Here is a 19,432-nt window from a genome sequence, read left to right on the forward strand (position 1 = left end):
CTAGATGTGCTACATTACCCATGATGTCACTATCATGGGACCTACCAGTGTCAGTTGCGTAGATTCACTGTAATTCATAAATCCTCTCACGTGGCCTCATGGGATAATAAAGTATCCATCATATGCACACATCAGAATATCGCCAAAAGAAGTAGATTATCCCGGTACTTTTTGCCTACTCTTTTATGAGTACTGTGAATTCAGACATACTTTTGGAGGGGAGGGAAGTATGCAATTTCGGATTCAGTCTTAGTGTAATTAGAATCTATTGATATTTGATCTTAGTGTAAATATCTATCCCCATGAAATTATGATATTTTCACTTCCTTAAAATACTGTAGAATCTCAGATAGCATCTATCACTATTAGCACTATTGCACTAGAATCTATTGGTTTTTGCACTTAGTGCAAATAGCCACTGTCATGTTATATTTACTCAGCGCAACATAGTTCTTCCTTATTTAATGAAAGTAAACACAACCAAAAAGTACCTTATTGCACACATGAAAATAAATTGTTTATACTGAGCACACATCCTTTTTGACTACTAAAAAAAAAACATATTAATCATGTTTCTGTCTTGTATACCAGAAAAACTTAAGAGATTGTCAGTACATTTGCATTTTCAGATCATAATGTACAGTGTAAGACAGTGGTCACCAAACTTCCTGAGCACAAGATCCCAGTCTATGGCCCCGATGAAAGGCAAGATCTACCTATAAAGAGTTGAGAGAAAACAGTAAAACAGACAGTACAGTTTGTACTTCCAACTTGAGGCATTTTATTTAGGCTAATTGCGGTTGAATTACATGAAATGCATTGCTTCACCAATCCAATTCTCAGTACTCAATACTGCCACTTTTTGCTGGATCTGGTACCAGTCAGGAACAATCCAAATCTGATACTGTGCACACTCAAGTTTCTTAAACTCCAGAAATGGCAAAAACATTATAAAACACCAGAAAAGTTTTTGTGTACTATATTCCAAGTCTTCCAAAGCAATTTGATAGCTTAATGTGTGGGACAAATGAATATTTGTTATTATATTTGGAATAGAACTTCTTTCCTGATGTTTCCAAAAATGTTTCATATGATTACACACAAGTAAAACACTAAATAAAACCAATAAAACCAATGTGATAACCTATATGTATGACAATAAAGTGATTATCATCATACAATTACCAGGTTATAATCATTCACCATAACCTTTTCAGTGAGATGCACAATATACAATGAAATAATGTGCTGGATTTTTAAAATAAAATGCAATTCATTATTGTGCAAAAAACAGAAAGCAAAAGCATTTGTGTCTGGTGGTTAATGTATGTTGATTATGAGAAAATAGTGAAAGTACAAGTGGAAAATCTTTCCATGAAACAAAAAGTCAGACAGTCAAAATGTCATAAATATTGATATAACACACAGGAGAAATATGTATCGGGCACTTTCTGGAGATGCAATAATGGAATAATGTGTTTTTATGTGTGGCATAGCGTTTGGGTATGAACATGCATATGGGCCCGGGCAAACTGAATCCCGCAGCGAGGGGACCTGTGAGGAGGACATGTAAAGGCAAGTATAAACATTTTCTCAGTGTTTATATTAAAAATCTAAACAGTAATTCACATTATGTTTATACTGATGTTATAACTGATATTGTCAGGGTTCTGTCACTTCAGTCTTGTTTATTTCTTGGTTTTGTGACAGAGCTCTGACACTCCCGTTCTTGTCGTGTTTTTGTGTGAGCGTACGGTCTCGGGTTTCATGTTGGGAGCGTGGCGTTCGGATCCCGGCACTCGTGTCTAGTTTCGGTTTCATGTCGGGATTCGGACACTCGCGCTCCCAGTCCTGTCTTTATTGTGAGCGCACGGTTTGTGTGTACTTTCACTTGCCGTGGCTCTTGTCTCATGTTTTGTGTAGCACGCGGTTATTTCCACCTGCCGCGTGCTTTCATGTTGTGGTGTTGTCTTGTGTAGCACGCAGTCTGTGTTTCACGGGCTGCGTGCTCTCATGTTGTCTTGTTTTGTGTGAACACGTGGCTTATGAGTTTTCATAGTCACGTGTTCATGTCTCGTCTTGTGTAAGCACATGGCTTGTGATTTTTGTCTTCATTGGCCATGTGCTTGTGTCTTTGTTTTGTTTTGGTGTGAGCACATGGCTTGTCATGCGTTTCTTTGTGCCATGTGCTCTCACGTCTATTGTCTTGACCCCGCCCACCTTGTTACCTCATTATTGGTTGATTTGCCCCACCTGTCCTCCCTCATTACCTGCCTTGTTTGCTCTCCTATTTATTCTCCTTGTGTTTGCAGTCCTGTGCTGGTTCGTTGTTGTAATTTGTCATACTTTCCCTGGTGTTTTTAGTAAGTCTAGTCTAGTCTAGTCTAGTCAAGTCAAGTCCCAGTCTAGTCAAGTTTTATTCTGGTCTGTTTTCCCCCACGGGGTTGTTTTTGTTGTGTTTTTGTTTTTATTTTTCATTATTAATAAAAAGCCCTTCCTTCACTGCATTTGAGTCCTCGCTCCTTCCACCACCCATCCATACCTGACAGATATAAAATAGGAAAAGCCTATTTATTGTGTTTTTCATAGCTTGAACATTTCTGGCCTCTCCCCTGGATTGCAGGCTGCACCCTTCACAAAGCACAATATAGTGATGCTGTAAATAACACTGAAGCTTCGAGGCGCATATCAAGCACACAGCACAGTCTCCAAGCCCTGAATCAAGGAGTGTATTGGTCTTAAGTAGTCACGTGATCGATTACAAAAACGAAGCCTCATTTTCTGTTCATTCACGTGGGTGATTTGCTTTGCATATCAGAATGTTTGAACTGCAAAGTAAAGTTTGACCTAGGACTGTCACGATATCAGCTTAGAAAAATGTAAATTCTTATGTAATATGTCCAATTAATGTTGATTTTTCAGATATCAGATAAGACTCATTTGGTTGGGAGGGCCTTAATTCAACAATAAATAGAGCATAATTTCTGAGCACAATATTATTCAACTAGACCCTCTTCAAAGACTGCTGGTATGTATTAATATTCATGTCTATTTTTAAAAGCACATTTTTGATCTGACAGCATAATATTTCTCAAATTAATAACATTTTTAAAATAATAAATATATCATTGTTTATTAAATATTGTTAATTATATTTATTATATGAACGTATCATTTTGTTTAAAAACAGATAACTGCTGAATTGTGAAGGTCTTCTGTGAGGTTGATACAGTGATGAATTCCAGGTGAGTTGAATATTTATGCTCTCTGTATAAGGGTAAAAGTATAATTGGAATGGAAAAAGTGATTTATTGAATACAGTTTTATATCATTTTGGTGTCATTTTCACTAGTGATAAATTTGCAGAACTCTTGGCACAAACCTCTAAACCAATCACACTTGTAACACAGCTCTTTGTTAAAAAAGAAAGTCTAATAACAACTGTTCTGACATAAAGAAGGCCTTGTTAGTGAAGAAGCTGTTAGTGGATTTTCTTTGAGAGCATGATATGCAATGGAGGTTTTACTATTAAAATTACATTTTGTTTGGAAAATTCAGGGTGTAAAGATATAGTATATAGGAGTCTAGAAGTGTCTTGTTCCACTCACTGCAATCCAACAATGACAAAAATAAGAGAATAATTTGTATTGATAATTTGTCTGTAATAATTAAGTTTAAAAAGGCTAAAAATAGTGTTTAATGCTAATCATTCTAAATATCATTAAATAACACTGAACATTTAACGTTTTTCAACATTCTAAAATTACTTTATGTCTGCTTGTAGATTTCATTACAATACCTCAGTTCCTCAAAACAACACTTATCTAAGGAATCTGAAAGGGGAAGACAAAGGGGGAAGTTAATTATTTGTGCCAAAGTAATTGTAATTTGCAATTACTTTAGCACAACAAAATAAAAATGCAATTCCAAAAGAAAGAAACATACAGTCATCACTGTACAGCAAACAAACAGACAGCATGCAACATTGGTACATTTGTTCAAAGATTGTGAATGTAAAACAAAGCATAAGAGCAAAAGGATAATTATATATGATATCCACATGAGCTACATCATAATCCGAATTAGGAAATCATAATGCAGCCAAATATACATAAATAAACATAAATTAAAAAAGTTTTTTTTAATAAGTAGCTTAATGTTAAAGACAAGTAAACAGCCAGTAATAAAATAAGAACAAATGAACAAATGACAAGGAATAGCACAAATAAATACAATAAAATAAAATGCAAATTAAACAAATAGGTTCTTCAGGTCTAGTATTATTCAGGTATAAATGACTATTGTTACAGATCCCTTGTTTCCCTGGACTCCATTTCCCAGAATCCTCCTGTTCTCCACACCTGCACTCACTTCCCTCGTCAGTTCCTCATCATCACTCATCACCTGCACCTGGACTCTATTGTTAGCACTCCCTTTATATTGCACTCACTCCCTTCACTCCTCGTCCGTTCTCTGTTTTGTTAAGGTGTCTGTCTGTTGTTCATTGCCATTGTTTGAAGTAAAGTCTCTATTATCGTGGAAATCCGTATCTGCCTCATCTCTCTACCAGCCACCCGTAACAGAAGAACGGACCTAAACCGACCGGATTTTCCACGAAAAAAAAAATGGAGACTTTCCCCAGCTCCCTGGATCCAGCTCCTCCATCGCCTCTCACCCTAACAGCCAGCGAACGCATTATCGGGCTCCTGCAGGTAGGACGTTCGCTGGAGAGGTATGTGGAGGAGTTCGTTGAGCTTGCTTACTTGTCTAACTGGCCCGACGCTCAGTTGATCTCCCTGTTTTTGGATGGATTGGATGACGACACTATCCGTTTTGATGAACCTGTTTTTTGTTTCTCCTTAAGCGAAACTATCAATTTAATTTTGTGGTTGAATGGCTCCAATTTCTTAGTAGAAGAGGTTCAGGATCAGTGTTGTCGTCCGGTCCATCCAGAAACACGGTTGGCCGGGCCAGTCAGTCAACCTCCGGCTTCCTCCGCATACCGCTCCAGCGAACTCCCTGCCTGCCCCAGGCTGGACCCATATTCCGCTACTGGGCCCAGTAAGCGGAGGAGGAGGAAGAAAGCGGCACCAATGTCTCCAGAGCCCGCTCCAGTATCTCCAGAGCCCGCTCCAGTATCTCCAGAGCCCGCTCCAGTATCTCCAGAGCCCGCTCCAGTATCTCCAGAGCCCGCTCCAGTATCTCCAGAGCCCGCTCCAGTATCTCCAGAGCCCGCTCCAGTATCTCCAGAGCCCGCTCCAGTATCTCCAGAGCCCGCTCCAGTATCTCCAGAGCCCGCTCCAGTATCTCCAGAGCCAGCTCCAGTATCTCCAGAGCCAGCTCCAGTATCTCCAGAGCCAGCTCCAGGATCTCCAGAGCCAGCTCCAGTATCTCCAGAGCCAGCTCCAGTCCCCACAGAGCCAGCTCCAGTGCCTGTGGGGATTTTAATTGTATTTGAGGGGATGAAATGGCCCTCAACCCCAGTCTCCGCCGAGCCAAGTTCTCCAGTCTCCTCCGAGCCAAGTTCTCCAGTCTCCTCCGAGCCAAGTTCTCCAGTCTCCTCCGAGCCAAGTTCTCCAGTCTCCTCCGAGCCAAGTTCTCCAGTCTCCGCCTCCGAGCCAAGTTCTCCAGTCTCCGCCGCCGAGCCAAGTTCTCCAGTCTCCGCCGCCGAGCCAAGTTCTCCAGTCTCCGCCGCCGAGCCAAGTTCTCCAGTCTCCGCCGCCGAGCCAAGTTCTCCAGTCTCCGCCGCCGAGCCAAGTTCTCCAGTCTCCGCCGCCGAGCCAAGTTCTCCAGTCTCCGCCGCCGAGCCAAGTTCTCCAGTCTCCGCCGCCGAGCCAAGTTCTCCAGTCTCCGCCGCCGAGCCAAGTTCTCCAGTCTCCGCCGCCGAGCCAAGTTCTCCAGTCTCCGCCGCCGAGCAAAGTTCTCCAGTCTCCGCCGCCGAGCAAAGTTCTCCAGTCTCCGCCGCCTACGAGCCCTCAGCTCCAGCCGCCGCCGCCGAGCCCTCAGCTCCAGCCGCCGCCGCCGAGCCCGCCGCTCCAGCCGCCGCCGCCGAGCCCGCCGCTCCAGCCGCCGCCGCCGAGCCCGCCGCTCCAGCCGCCGCCGCCGAGCCCGCCGCTCCAGCCGCCGCCGCCGAGCCCGCCGCTCCAGCCGCCGCCGCCGAGCCCGCCGCTCCAGCCGCCGCCGCCGAGCCAGCCGCTCCTAGTATGGTCTCTGTGATTGAACTCTCCAGCCCAAAGACTGTTTTCCCTCCCTGCCTCCCTCTCCCGCCTCCTCCAAGTCATGTCTATACTGCACCTCCACCTCAAGCCCCCTCGCCCAGATCTCCACCTCGGACCTCTGGGCGATTACCTTCACCCCGGCTCCAACCTCCCTCTGCTCCACCGTTGCCCATCAGTCCTCCAGCTTCACCAGTCTCCATCCTGCCTCCACTCACACCTTGGTCATTCATCAGCCTGCCCTCCCCTCTGGACTTCACTCCTCCGTCTCCGCTCCGTCACTCCGTCCCTCGGATTCAGTTGGCCTCCTCACTCCCCCCGGTGTTCGTTTTGTTGGCTGTCCTTCTGCTTTCACTGCGGCCTTCTGGAGCCCCGGCTGCGCTTCGGTCGGCGGAGCCTTCGGTTCCGCCATCACCCGCCAGTCCTTCAGCGACGCCTGGGCTCAACGCCTCGAAGGCTTCGGCTCCTGACCCGCCATGGCTGCCCGCTGCACCTGACCCGCCATGGCTGCCCGCTGCACCTGACCCGCCATGTATGCCCGCTGCATGTCTGCCCGCTGCACCTGACCCGCCATGGCTGCCCGCTGCACCTGACCCGCCATGGCTGCCTTCGGCTCCTGACCCGCCATGGCTGCCTTCAACCCCTGACCCGCCATGGCTGCCCACGGCTCCTGACCCGCCATGGCTGCCTTCAACCCCTGACCCGCCATGGCTGCCCACGGCTCCTGACCCGCCATGGTTTTTGGACCTGCCCTGGAGACCTCCACTCCAGTTTACTCCTTCCCCTGCTCCGGTTTGAGGTCTCCAGGGCGCCCGCCCCCCTCCCGGTTGTTACATCTACGGCGCGAGGACGCGCCTACCGGGAGGGGGAGGTACTGTTACAGATCCCTTGTTTCCCTGGACTCCATTTCCCAGAATCCTCCTGTTCTCCACACCTGCACTCACTTCCCTCGTCAGTTCCTCATCATCACTCATCACCTGCACCTGGACTCTATTGTTAGCACTCCCTTTATATTGCACTCACTCCCTTCACTCCTCGTCCGTTCTCTGTTTTGTTAAGGTGTCTGTCTGTTGTTCATTGCCATTGTTTGAAGTAAAGTCTCTATTATCGTGGAAATCCGTATCTGCCTCATCTCTCTACCAGCCACCCGTAACAACTATAATGTGTAAATTAATTTTTACCTTAACCTAATTCTTTGTGTCTTGAGTTTTAAACTGAGATGTTTGTTCAACCCTCGTGGAGGAGTTCTAACCAATTAGACATTGTCTTTAATTTGGGGTGTGACTATTTTTCCTTCACATACATAAATCACAATTCTTATCTTAGTCACATAGTGTCTTAACTTTCATGCGCTAGCAGAGTAAAATTTAGACGTAACTTCAATAAAAAGAGTACAATATATTTAACTCAGATTTGATTAATATATTATTTAAATAAATGCAAAATAATTCAAGCACATAACACATCTCCCATAAACCATTCAAAAGTTATAATAATTGCATGAATTGTGTGTGATCTAAGCATAAAAGTCACATATAAGTCTGTCTGGCATTGTTTGGAAAGATCTGATGCATTTTGATTTGTAAAGGTAGTGTATGTGATTCTCAGGGTCTGTTTTAAGTCTCTTTCTTGGGGATCAAACAACCTCTGGCGATAACTCATGGTTTTCCTTGTGAAACTCAAGATGTGCCATCTCTTCAACCATTCGTTTTGTTAAACTTGACATCTTAAGAGTTCATTCTATAGTTGGGATCATCTCTCTCAAATGTGAATGGTCTTAATCCCTGCTTAGCTGGACTGGCTGACACAAAAATTATGAGATCTCGATTTAGGGTCCTGAGTGTTGATTTGGGATTTGACTACTTTTTACACTTTGAAGGAGTTATTTATGTCTCATTAGCTCTCACTTTTTAGTTCCTACATTATACCTGCACTTTATCCAGTATTCAGAGAAGCTCAAAGCAAAAAAAAAAAAAAAAAAACACTCCTTTTCATGATTAAGTCTAGAAATGTAAGTTGCCTTGGCATGTGTTATACAAATTGTGTTGCACAATGATGAATAATTTTTTTATATATTTGTAAACTCTGCCTATTTCTCTTGATGAATAAATGGCAGCTACCCGCACAAATGTACACTTATTTTCAGTGTATTTTTGTAACACATTTGTAAACAATATGCACCTCTAATAACCATTTATTTCTATATAAAATAAATATAAAAAAATCAAAAAAACACATTTTAGATCATTTTTAGTTAAATTATATGTAAAGTTGAATTAAGTTTACATAAAAAGTAAATAAGGTAAAAAGTACAAAATCCAAAGAACGGAGGCAGGTTAGTCACATTACACTGACTTTAAGTCTTGGAGTTCTCCTATACTATTTTATCATTACGATAGCAATATTTATGTTTCTATGTTTCTTTGTTTATATGAGGATGATAAATTGAAAATTATTCCTTCATATGCTGAGATGAGGTGATGTGTTGTTGTGTCTTATATCAGGATGGCCATACGAGTGATTGTGTTTCTAACACTTACAAGGCTGTGCGTCGCTGCTTCCAAAGGTACATTTAGAATAATACAAGTAAAAATGCCTGGATTTAAAAAGCTGTAACCATTGTGTATTATTATATATCAGTCAGATTAATTTATTAAATTATAGGCTCAAATATGGTAATTGAAAACTTGTGATTTATTTATTTATTTATATTTATTTGTATTACTTTTAACCTGTCTTATAATTTTTTTATTGATTTCATATCATATTGAACAGGGAATCTTGCTCTCAATGCCATGGCTTTGCAGTCCTCCTTAGGCCACTCAGAGGGAGATGCTCAACATGCAGTAGATGGAAACAGAGACACAACTTATGGGAAGGGCTCATGCACTCAGACTAAATCTGAGTTTAATCCATGGTGGAGAGTTGACCTTGGAAATGTCTACAGAATAAGCAATGTTACCATCACTAATCGTGGAGATTGTTGCAAAGAGCGGATTAGAGGAGCTCAGATTCGTGTTGGTAACAGTCTGGACAACAGCGGAAACAACAATGAGCTGTAAGAAATGTTTCAATTGTTCTATCATATTCCCATGTTTATCATGTTCACACTGGTTTAATTAAACAAAATTGAACCTCCTCCACAAACCAACCACTCAGAGAGCCACAGCCATGGAGATGTACTTTACTTGAACATATTTTATTCAGACTGTGATTACACATTTTTAAGGTTAGACCACTGTTTCTTGTAGAAATGCAATATAAAACAAAAATAATTTGTATAGGTTGTTTGCACATGACGTCATGGAGCGGCGCGAAATGCAGTTGGAGGGCAGTAAGTTTGCGTCGTTTATGGTTGCTGTAATTGATCAAACCAAGAAACCATTGCCAAATGCAAGAAATTGACTGAAAAACACAGGAAAAAGTGGCTTTTAATCCTACGTCTGCAATTAGGAGCGGCTGAGTCGGATAATGCTTGTGTGTGCAATATGACTTGCATGTTCAACCACTAACAAAAAAGTACTATTCCTCCATAGATTTCCTTAGTATAACATGTTTTGAAAAACTACAACTTAAGTCTTACACAGAGTGAGCAGGTTCAAACCAAGTCTTTTATGAGACATGATCGACTGCTTCATATGATAAACATCTTAATTTGAGCATTTATTCACATAAACACTGATAACAAATAACGTGTCCATGGCAACAATAGAAATTTATAACAGCAAAACCTGGGTAGCTGTTGTGAAACGCTTAACGGTTTCCCTTAGAGAACTGTTTAAGGTATTATATCAAGATTTTATTCATGATATAGACATGTAATCTAGAAATTCCCATAATTATATAGACATTCCCATAGCTAAGGGGAAGTCACGCCTTAAGTTTCATACTTGAGGGAAATACCTGGTGCTTTACGCAACTGGGCACTGGAGAAGTTGCATCTCGATGGCGGGCAACTCAGTATAAAAATCTCTCCTCTTTATAATGTAAGGATCACGTCCAACATATGTTGTGATTTTCTGTTTATACCTCTCTTGAAATAGTGTCTAAACCAATACATTATGGATTTTCCTCTATCTTGTCCTTTCTACTTTTCACTTCCTGCCCTCTATTTGAATTTTGAGCGTCATCAGAATCACGTGATGGCAAACAAGCTATTGTGAAGAGTGCAATGTGTTGTGAGGCCTCTGGTTTTCATTTTAACACTGTTCTTTATGGATTTGCAGAGTTGCAACTGTTCTCACTGTTTTTAGTGGCACACAAACATTTTCATTTGAGTCTGTTAATGGCCGATATGTCAACATTTTGTTACCTGGGAATGATGAAATCCTTACTCTGTGTGAAGTCGAGGTGTCTGCAGGTAAGGGACAGAGAGAGAAGAAAACTCTGTGATAGAATTTGTTTATGTACTTATTAATGTGTATATAACTGATATTATTTTATTAACAGAAAATGACATACCATCGTACATTTGTAGTTCAAGTAAGTGTTGTTCATTACTTTGAATGTTGTTGTCAGTAATACATATATATAATATTCTTACTGAACATTCTGAAACTATAATACACATAATGTACATCAAGACAGTTGTTATCACAAAATAAATCTGACAGGGTGATTATTATATTGTTACTAGCCACACATAAATAATTATGTACATGAAATATTGATTTGAGTTTAAATATTTTATAAGCTCACTTGTAATATACTCAAAGCTTCCGTGAAAAAAAAAAAGATTCCTAGCAAGACAAACATTTAAGGGTTTATGTACAGTCAAGTAAACCAAATAAATGATTACACGGACATATTGATTTGAGATTAAACTATTTAAAATTCTTGCCTGTTTGTTATCTTAGAATCCATTACAGTGTACACAAACAATGATTTTGACAACAAGGTGAACTCTACAGTACTCTTAGTATTAAAAATATTTCAATGCAATCAATAACTATAACAGAGACGCACCAGTTGTGTTTGTATGAATCGAGAAAAAGCAGGTCTGTGGTGTGATACAAGAAACATCAGAGAAAGGCTTCAGAAACCCGGATGAGCTTCTGTTATACAGCGTTACTATTGATGACGGTCATTATCTGGAAATATCAGACCTCAGAATGTCACAACTGACCAATCAGAATCAAGTGTTCCAGAGAGCCGTGCAATCCTTTGGATTAAATATTTTAGCATTATTTTGCCCATTATATTGGAATTATACTTTAGCACATTAAAGTAAAAAAAAAAAAAAAAAAAAAGTTATTGTTTATTATTTTATGTTAAACAGGGAATCTTGCTGTTGGAGGCACAGCTGCACAGTCTTCCACATACAGTACATATGGACCTCAATATGCTATTGATGGCAGCAGGAATCCAATTTACACTCAGGGGTCATGCTCATATACTAGTTATGACAAGGACCCCTGGTGGAGAGTTGACTTACTGGATGTCTACAAGATAAACAGGGTTGTCATCACTAATCACTATAGTTCTGCAGAGAAACTAAATGGTGCTCAGATCCGTATCGGCAAAAGCCTGGAAAATAATGGCAACAATAATCAGCTGTAAGTATTGTCTCTCTCTTAATGCTTACACAAATGGTTAGAATGTGAGTAAATAAGATTAATTTGAATAAATCATGCCTTCGACAGAAGTATATTTAATATTCTTCATGCTGTTTTGATATGCCCCTCTCTATTTCTCTGTTACTGTGTTTCTTCACAGGGCTGCAACTGTTGCGTCCATCCCAGCTGGAGACACAAAAACATTTGAGTTTAATCCTATTAAGGGGCGATATGTCAACATTATTATACCTGGGCGCTCTGATTATCTCACACTGTGTGAGGTTGAGGTGTATTCAGGTGAGTGATAAAAGGAGAGAGACATGATGTGTAGACGTTTGTTCTATATGTATTATTTATACTATGTGTACGTTCCCTTAATGATGTTTTGTTCTATTTTCATTGCCAGATTAAGTGGAATGAGATGATGTTACACCACAGTCCACTGATCCTATAAGAAAAATACCAAACTACTGTTTTCTGAGCAATACTAGTATTGCACTTTTTTCATTGTTTTCATTTTACCTGTGCACCTTTTATTCTTCAGATAAAAGATACGTTTCAGTGCACATTCAGTAAAGGGATGAAATGGTTTTTAAAATGCACCTATCTTTTACCCATCTTTGTTTATCTTTGCTTTCCACATGAATAAATTACTTCAGCATTGCATGTTGTATTTCATGTTTCTGGATCAATAATGGCTGATCATCTAGGGTTGAGGAGCTGGTAACAAAGTTAAAAAAGATTTTTTTTTTTTCTTTTTCAAAAAGAGGAAAAAAAAAAACATGGATAGACTGAGGATGTCCAACCTTTTATCCCAGAATCAACAACACAACCACCAATTCAACCAATGTTAACTTTTAATTTTCTGTTATAAACAGTAAGAAAGCACAAAAATAACAATAACCATAACACAAATATAAATATCAAAAGAATAATAAGGAAAATGTGTGTGATAGCTTTAGGGAAGAGCCTAGGCAAAATAACAAACAAAACAAATGGTCCCACTTTATAATAAGTGGCCTTTAGTACTATGTACTTACATCAAAAAATAAGTACAGGATTCAGGATTACAAACAAAAATGGCTCCCTCCACTTACTTTCCCCAAAACAAGAAAGAACCATCCAATCGCGTCCAACATCAACTGAATGAATACAGCTGGTCAGTCAGAGCACCTATTATTATGGAGTACGAAAAGAGAGCAGAGAACAAAAATATACGTCTAAATGCAACACAATATACAAATATATAACACAACACAATATGTAAATATATAACACAATGCTATAATAATCATACATCATCGGACGTAACAATAGTGATGTGAAATGGACTGATGAAGCTAATGTGTGATGTTAACAGCATCCAAAACCAGTTTTTAATAATCTATTCTGCCCTTCCTGCATAATCCTGATTTTAATGACAATATTAATGAAAGTTTTATTCTTTAATATCTGTTTGTGAAACTGATTATTACTAAAAGAATAAAAGTACATTCCCACTTCAAGTTTTGACAGAAGGCATGCACAGTTGATTGTAATTTGTTTGATGAAAACTGTACCTACAGGGTTTTAAAAAGTTGGCTGAGGAAAACCATAAATTAAACATCAAAATTAAACAAAGATTTTAAGGGCCAGATTTACTAAACGGGGCAAATTAGCATGAGAGTGCAATTCCACAAATGCGCCGATGGGAGTGGCAAGTTTTGCGCCTGATCTACTGTTGACACGCAAATTAAAGTACACAGATGCAGTCAAATCATTAACATAATGACCAACACAATCTAACAATGAGCTGTGCAAATTAGCTTTGGGTCGCAAATAAGCAGAGCGGATCAATACAGGCGCAACTTGTTACATGTATAATCTGACAAACCTGTAGACCAGGGATGGACAACTCCGGTCCTGGAGGGCCAGTGTCCTGCAGAGTTTATCTCCATCCCTGATAAAAACTCACTTGCCTATAACTTTCTACTAATCCTAAAGACCTTGATTAGCTGGTTCAGGTGTGTTTGATTAGGGTTGGAGCTAAACTCTGCTGGATACTGGCCCTCCAGGACCGGAGTTGTCCATCCCTGCTGTAGACAATATAATTCAGAGATGCTCACTCAATGGATAAATCAGCAGCTGCGCTTCGCACAGGAAACCATCCAGCCGGCGCTCAGTAAAGCGACAAATTCTAACAGTATGAGAGAACCCAGAGTGGTGACCGAAAACGAACTAGCCTATCTTTCGGAACACCGTAGGAGTAAGACAATAGATATAATTTTAAACAATAGCACTTACCCAGATCCTCCTCCTGCGATAAATGATGTGGATAAAGTTTGTGAGCATTATGCTGTGAAATGCCAACCAGCGCAGTTGCACCGGCAGGTGGGCAGTCCTCCGTGGTGCGGTGCTCTCGACTTGGAGGACCCGAAAGATGCCCCCGTTACTTCGGACTTCACCGCAGAGGAAATCTCAAGCATGCTCTATAGTCTTCCGAATAACAAAGCATGTGGTGCAGATGGTGTGACTTACGAAGTGCTCAAGGCTACAAAACAATTTTCAATAATGACATTAACTCAGATTTTTAATGTCTGTTTAATTAACCGGAAAGTTCCTGAGTCCTGGAAGGGGGCTCTTATATATAGGATCCCTAAAAAGAATAACATTCCAGAAGATCCCTCCACTTGGAGAGATATATCATTGCTCCCCACTTTATACAAGGTATTTATGAAGTGTATTTTATGCCGAATTTTACCCTGGTTGGTGGAATCAGGAACATTGTTAACTATCAAAAAGCATACATAGAGAGGCAGGGAATGAATGAGCATGCACTGAAAAAAGTGAAACTACTGTGTTGTTCATTTAAAGTGCATTTTTACATTGGACTAAGTGAAAATCATGGTTTCTGGTTTAAACCTGTTTTTTTCAGTTTGCCTTAAAGCAAATAACGAAGCCCCTAGAAAAAATTAAAAACAACAATTTGACTTAAGTAGTATTTTTACTTTAAACCAGATGTTTTCATGTCACGTGACCACATGACGTCACATCATCTAACTGCTCGCGCCACCAGCCAGCATTTTGCCATCCGCCATTATCGCTTCGAGTCTGAAGACGGTCCGTTGCCCAGGAAATCTTTTTAGACAAGGTAAGCATTCGAAAATGTGTTATTTTAACGAAAATAAGTGTTTTTCATTCACATTTATGGTTAGTGGCAGGATGGACAATTAGGTTATTTCTTTACAGACAACTGTGTTTGTGCACATGTTAGCTAAAGCTAGCCAAACCAAACCATGCTATCGCAATACGCATGTTGCCTCAGTGTGACAAATACAAGGTTAATTTAATTTTTATTTCACTGTGATGTGAGGAAAATATAATTGTAATTTAGTGTGATAAGGCTCGTTTGTCTCTAACAAAGTTAGTGCTCGAATAAACTACAACAGCTTTCTCACATACACTGCAGCCGTCAAATAATCTAACGTTGGTTAAACATTGACCGCGGGAGCTGTAACGTTATATGAGACGTTAATTGTAATGTCGGAATCAGTTAATGTTCGTTTGAGCCTATTTGTGTATAGAGTCGGTAATTGTTTTTTTTTTTTTTTTTTAAACGGAAAACAATTATTCGGATTTCACATAGGCAAACGGCTGAAGCGGTGCCAGTTGTTGGAGGTGCGTTTCCCAAAAACATTGTTACATCGTCCAACTAACATCGCAAGTTCTGTCGTTACTAACTTAGTTAAATGATTCTGTGTTTCCCGAAACCATAGTTCAAACGAACATTCACAAAAAGCATCGCAAACTTGTGTGGTTGGAACGACAGCTTTCTTGTTTTTTACGACATATGGACTTAATCATTATCTTGAGCAAAATAAGCAAGCTCTCATTAAGTACAATGTATATCTTTTATTTTGAATATATACAAATGTCATTTACATATTTTAGTTTGTCAAGAGATTTTAAGCACCGTTTTTGAAGAGTGCGCATGTGTGTACGTGCTCTTTACGCAAGTAACGTTAAGAGATTGAATCTGGAAAGCAAAATGACTAAGAAAAATGAAAGTTATTAATAAAACTTACTGAATTAGAAAATGAGTTCTGATTGACAAGGAAGAATTCATATTCCATTGTTTCTCCTGTCAGCATAATGCAGTTTAGTACAATATCACTACAAAAGTAGGGACTAATTAATAATTACAGTCTAGTGATTATGGATAGTGCTAATTGCCCCAACAAAAAACTAAGATGTGAAATCTCAACTTTTCCTTTGTTTTACAGGTTGGATTTTGTTCCCTGGAAATTCCAGAATTTTGCCCTAATTGCTGAATTTGGTGAGTACCAATGTAAACATCTGTGAACATTATTTTTATGTTGTAAATAGGAATCACTAACACTAGAGAATAGCTTTTAAATGACCACAGAGTAGTGTCGTCACGGTACAAAAATTCCAGTAGTCGGTACCGATACCATGAAAATTTTATGGTTCTCGGTACCAATTTCGGTACCACAGTAAAATTTATTGGAACTATTTTACTATTTTATATAGCCTATTTTAAAAACATTAAATATGATTTGGATTGTGTGTGTATATAGGCTACCTCAATTAAATAAATTTTGAAATATAAAAATAAATAAATAAATAATTAAATGCTCAAACATCCATTGTGTACTGTTGAAAAAAACAGCATATGCTGGTAAGGTAGGTTTTAAAGCTGTATGCTGGTCAAACGCTGGTCCTAAACTGGTCTTGCTGGTCCATACTAGTCCTAAGCTGGTCCTGGACCAGCATAAACCAGCTCAAACCACCATACCAGCTTCAAAACCTACTTTACCAGCATATGCTCGTTTTTTCAACAGGGGTAAAAGACGAATTTGTGAATATGAATTTAAATTTGTTTAAAATAAACACATTAACAACTCTATTTTGACAATTCTGGTTAAAAAAAAAAACTGCTAAGACAGCATAAGGCCTTATCAATTTGACTTAAACAAATATTCAGAATTTACTAAATAATATTGACTGTGAAATTTCTTTTCTTTTTTTTTTTAACCAGAATTGTCAAAAGACAGTGTTGTTAATCATTTAATTTGTGAATATGAATTTAATGTAAGTTATGACCAATTTTGTACTGCAACTAATATTATTGTTTTCTTGTTTTGACTAGATCCTTTTGGATGGGCAGACATGGCAGTCAAAAGGCCAGCCAAGTTGCGTGTTATTCTGAATCCTGATGACACCAGGAAGCTAGTTTTGCCTGGTGGAATTCCAGAGTCAATGGAGCAGCTTATGGATGAAGTTAGGAAAGTGTGGGGTTAAATGGCAATTTCAGACTGCAGTACCAAGACAGAGATTTTGGAGATGCACTAGTGAACTTGACATCTACTGTGGAACTTGAGGATTTGACAACTGTCAAGGTCATCCCAATATTTGATGTTAGATGTTTTATTGTGCTTTATTGTGTGTAGTCTAAGTGTGAAGCTCTAAATATTGGAGAAATTTGGATACAGGATGTTTTATTGTGTTAGATCTTGTATTCAAAAACCTTTTTAAAACCATTTTATTTTAATGTTTTTTCCATCTATTGTTGATAAAGGCTAGTCTAACTGGCAGCAAAAGTCATTTGGCTTTATTTATTTTTATTTTTGTATGTTTTTATTATTTTTTATTTTTTGACTGAGAAACTGATGCATATTTTAAAGACATCACAATAAACAGGTCTATTGAAGAGAATAATCATGTCTTTATTTAAGTAACATTTTGTCTTGTGACTAAAGAGAATAAATTGATTTAGGTGTTATTAAAAATCTAGTTTGTACTGAATCAGAAATTTAACTTGAGTAAACTTAATAAAATTCCTTGTAACAAAATTACAGCAATTTTTTTAGTTTAGTCCAAAGTAAAAATTATACTTGGATGTTACGGTAAAAAGTAAGTTTTTCCAAAGTAAACATTTTAAGCTGTACTAAAGTAAAAATAATGATTTGGTCTCCATAAAAACCAATATTTTAACTTTGTTTCAATGTATTTTTTTTACCTTGGGCTGAAGAACTATTTTGATTGATATTAAAATAAAATTTAAAGTTTTAACCAAATTAAAAATATAGTTTGAGAAAAACTAATAAATTTAGCTGTAACAAATTACAGCAATTTTTTTAAGTTGGTCCAAAGTATCATTTTTTTCAGTGTGTATTCTGTTTGAAGACTGCCATCGATGATTTTAAACATGAATCCTCCCGTTTCTATGCGGTATTCTTTACCACATAGCGTAATGCTTCATTCCCTTGAGGAAATAAAACGTCTCGGGTTACGAGTGTAACCCCTGTTCCCTGAGTAAGGGAACGAGACGCTACGTCGAATGACGTGATGGGAACCCTCTGTATTTTGTGTTCGTGAAGCACCTCTGTATCCAACCAATGAAGAGACGTGACGTCAGAGACGGGTGACGTCACGGATCAGGAAGCTATAAAGCACACCTGAACACAAAGCACGCCAGCTTCTGTAAAATGTCTGAAGCAAGCGCACCAGGTATGCAGGAGATACGGCCACGTGACGTAGCGTCTCGTTCCCTTACTCAGGGAACAGGGGTTACACTCGTAACCCGAGACGTTCCCTTTCGTGGGAACTATCGACGCTACGTCGAATGACGTGATGGGAACGCAATCCCAACTACGCCGTGTCTCAGAGTGCCTGGCTGCTATCTTGTAGGACCCTGGCCCCCGGAGTGATATTAAGATTAAGATTATAAAATCTGATGAAGGTGTGCTGGGATGACCATCCAGCCGCACCACAAATGTCGTCCATGGAGACTCCAGATAAGAGAGTTCTGGACGCGGCCATACCTCTCGTGGAATGAGCGCGCACCACTAAGGGACACGGACATCCCACTGTCTCATATGCAAGTGAGATGGCCTCGACCACCCACTTGCTTATCCACTTTCTTTCCTGATCCGAACTCGTAAAAGGAGGCGGGCAGAAAGCCTCGAGTACAATGGGACCTGGGACCCTCGTCGGAACCTTCGGAACATAGCCCGGCCTGGTATGCAGAAAGGCTTTCACCATACCAGGCGAAAACTCAAGACAAGATGGAGCGACTGACAGCGCTTGTAAATCACCAATTCTCTTCAAAGAAGAGACGGCAAGAGAAAGATAGTTTTAAGTGTCAAGAACTTGTCTGACACCTCCTCTATTGGCTCGAAGGGAGCCTCAGCCAGCCCTTGGAGCACAATAGTGAGGTCCCAGGTCGGGGTCTTTGTGCGCACCACAGGTCTCAACCTGAGTGCACCACGGAGGAAGCGTACTACTAGGGGGTCTCGACCCAGCGAGGAGCCCCCTACAGGGATATGATGAGCCGAAATAGCGGCCACATATGCTTTCAGCGTGGAAGGGGTTAAACCTTCCGAAAACTTTTCCTGAAGGAACTGAAGCACGTCAAAGACAGAAGAATGGACCGGGTCCAAATTATGCTGTTCACACCACACAGAGAACAATTTCCATTTACATAAGTACAACTTCCTCGTGGAGGGAGCTCTGGAGTGAAGGATGGTCTCTACAACCTCGGTTGAGAGACCAGTTCCTATGAGCCTTGCCCCCTCAGGGGCCAGGCCCACAGTTTCCACATTTCTGGGCGGGGATAGAGAATCGTGCCGCCCGCTTGAGACAGGAGATCCTGCCTGAGAG

The 19,432-nt window shown here is 39.9% G+C and overlaps 1 protein-coding gene and 1 long non-coding RNA gene across 2 annotated transcripts; both read left to right on the forward strand.

Moving 5' to 3' along the window:
• Positions 1-8,720: 8,720 nt before the first annotated feature.
• On the forward strand, positions 8,721-12,181 carry LOC137037159 (pentraxin fusion protein-like). The gene is made up of 6 exons (XM_067410976.1): positions 8,721-8,781; positions 8,991-9,273; positions 10,442-10,575; positions 11,494-11,770; positions 11,931-12,067; positions 12,177-12,181. Exons 1-6 carry the CDS (start codon positions 8,721-8,723, stop codon positions 12,179-12,181), a joined length of 897 nt encoding a protein of 298 aa, XP_067267077.1.
• Positions 12,182-14,709: 2,528 nt separating this feature from the next.
• Positions 14,710-17,058, forward strand: LOC137001990 (uncharacterized). The gene is made up of 3 exons (XR_010891758.1): positions 14,710-14,900; positions 16,033-16,085; positions 16,920-17,058. It is a non-coding gene; the product is annotated as an uncharacterized lncRNA (long non-coding RNA).
• The last annotated feature ends 2,374 nt before the right edge of the window (positions 17,059-19,432 follow it).

This window comes from Chanodichthys erythropterus, chromosome 15 (genome assembly GCF_024489055.1).
Source record: "Chanodichthys erythropterus isolate Z2021 chromosome 15, ASM2448905v1, whole genome shotgun sequence".
Taxonomy (NCBI): Eukaryota; Metazoa; Chordata; class Actinopteri; order Cypriniformes; family Xenocyprididae; genus Chanodichthys; species Chanodichthys erythropterus.

Bases quoted from the DNA above. Each gene is read 5' to 3' on its own strand.
- LOC137037159 (XM_067410976.1), top strand. From the start codon at position 8,721: ATGGCCATACGAGTGATTGTGTTTCTAACACTTACAAGGCTGTGCGTC. The intron at 8,782-8,990 runs GTACATTTAGAA...CATATTGAACAG, and splicing joins GTGCGTCGCTGCTTCCAAAG to GGAATCTTGCTCTCAATGCC. The intron at 11,771-11,930 runs GTAAGTATTGTC...GTTTCTTCACAG, and splicing joins AATGGCAACAATAATCAGCT to GGCTGCAACTGTTGCGTCCA.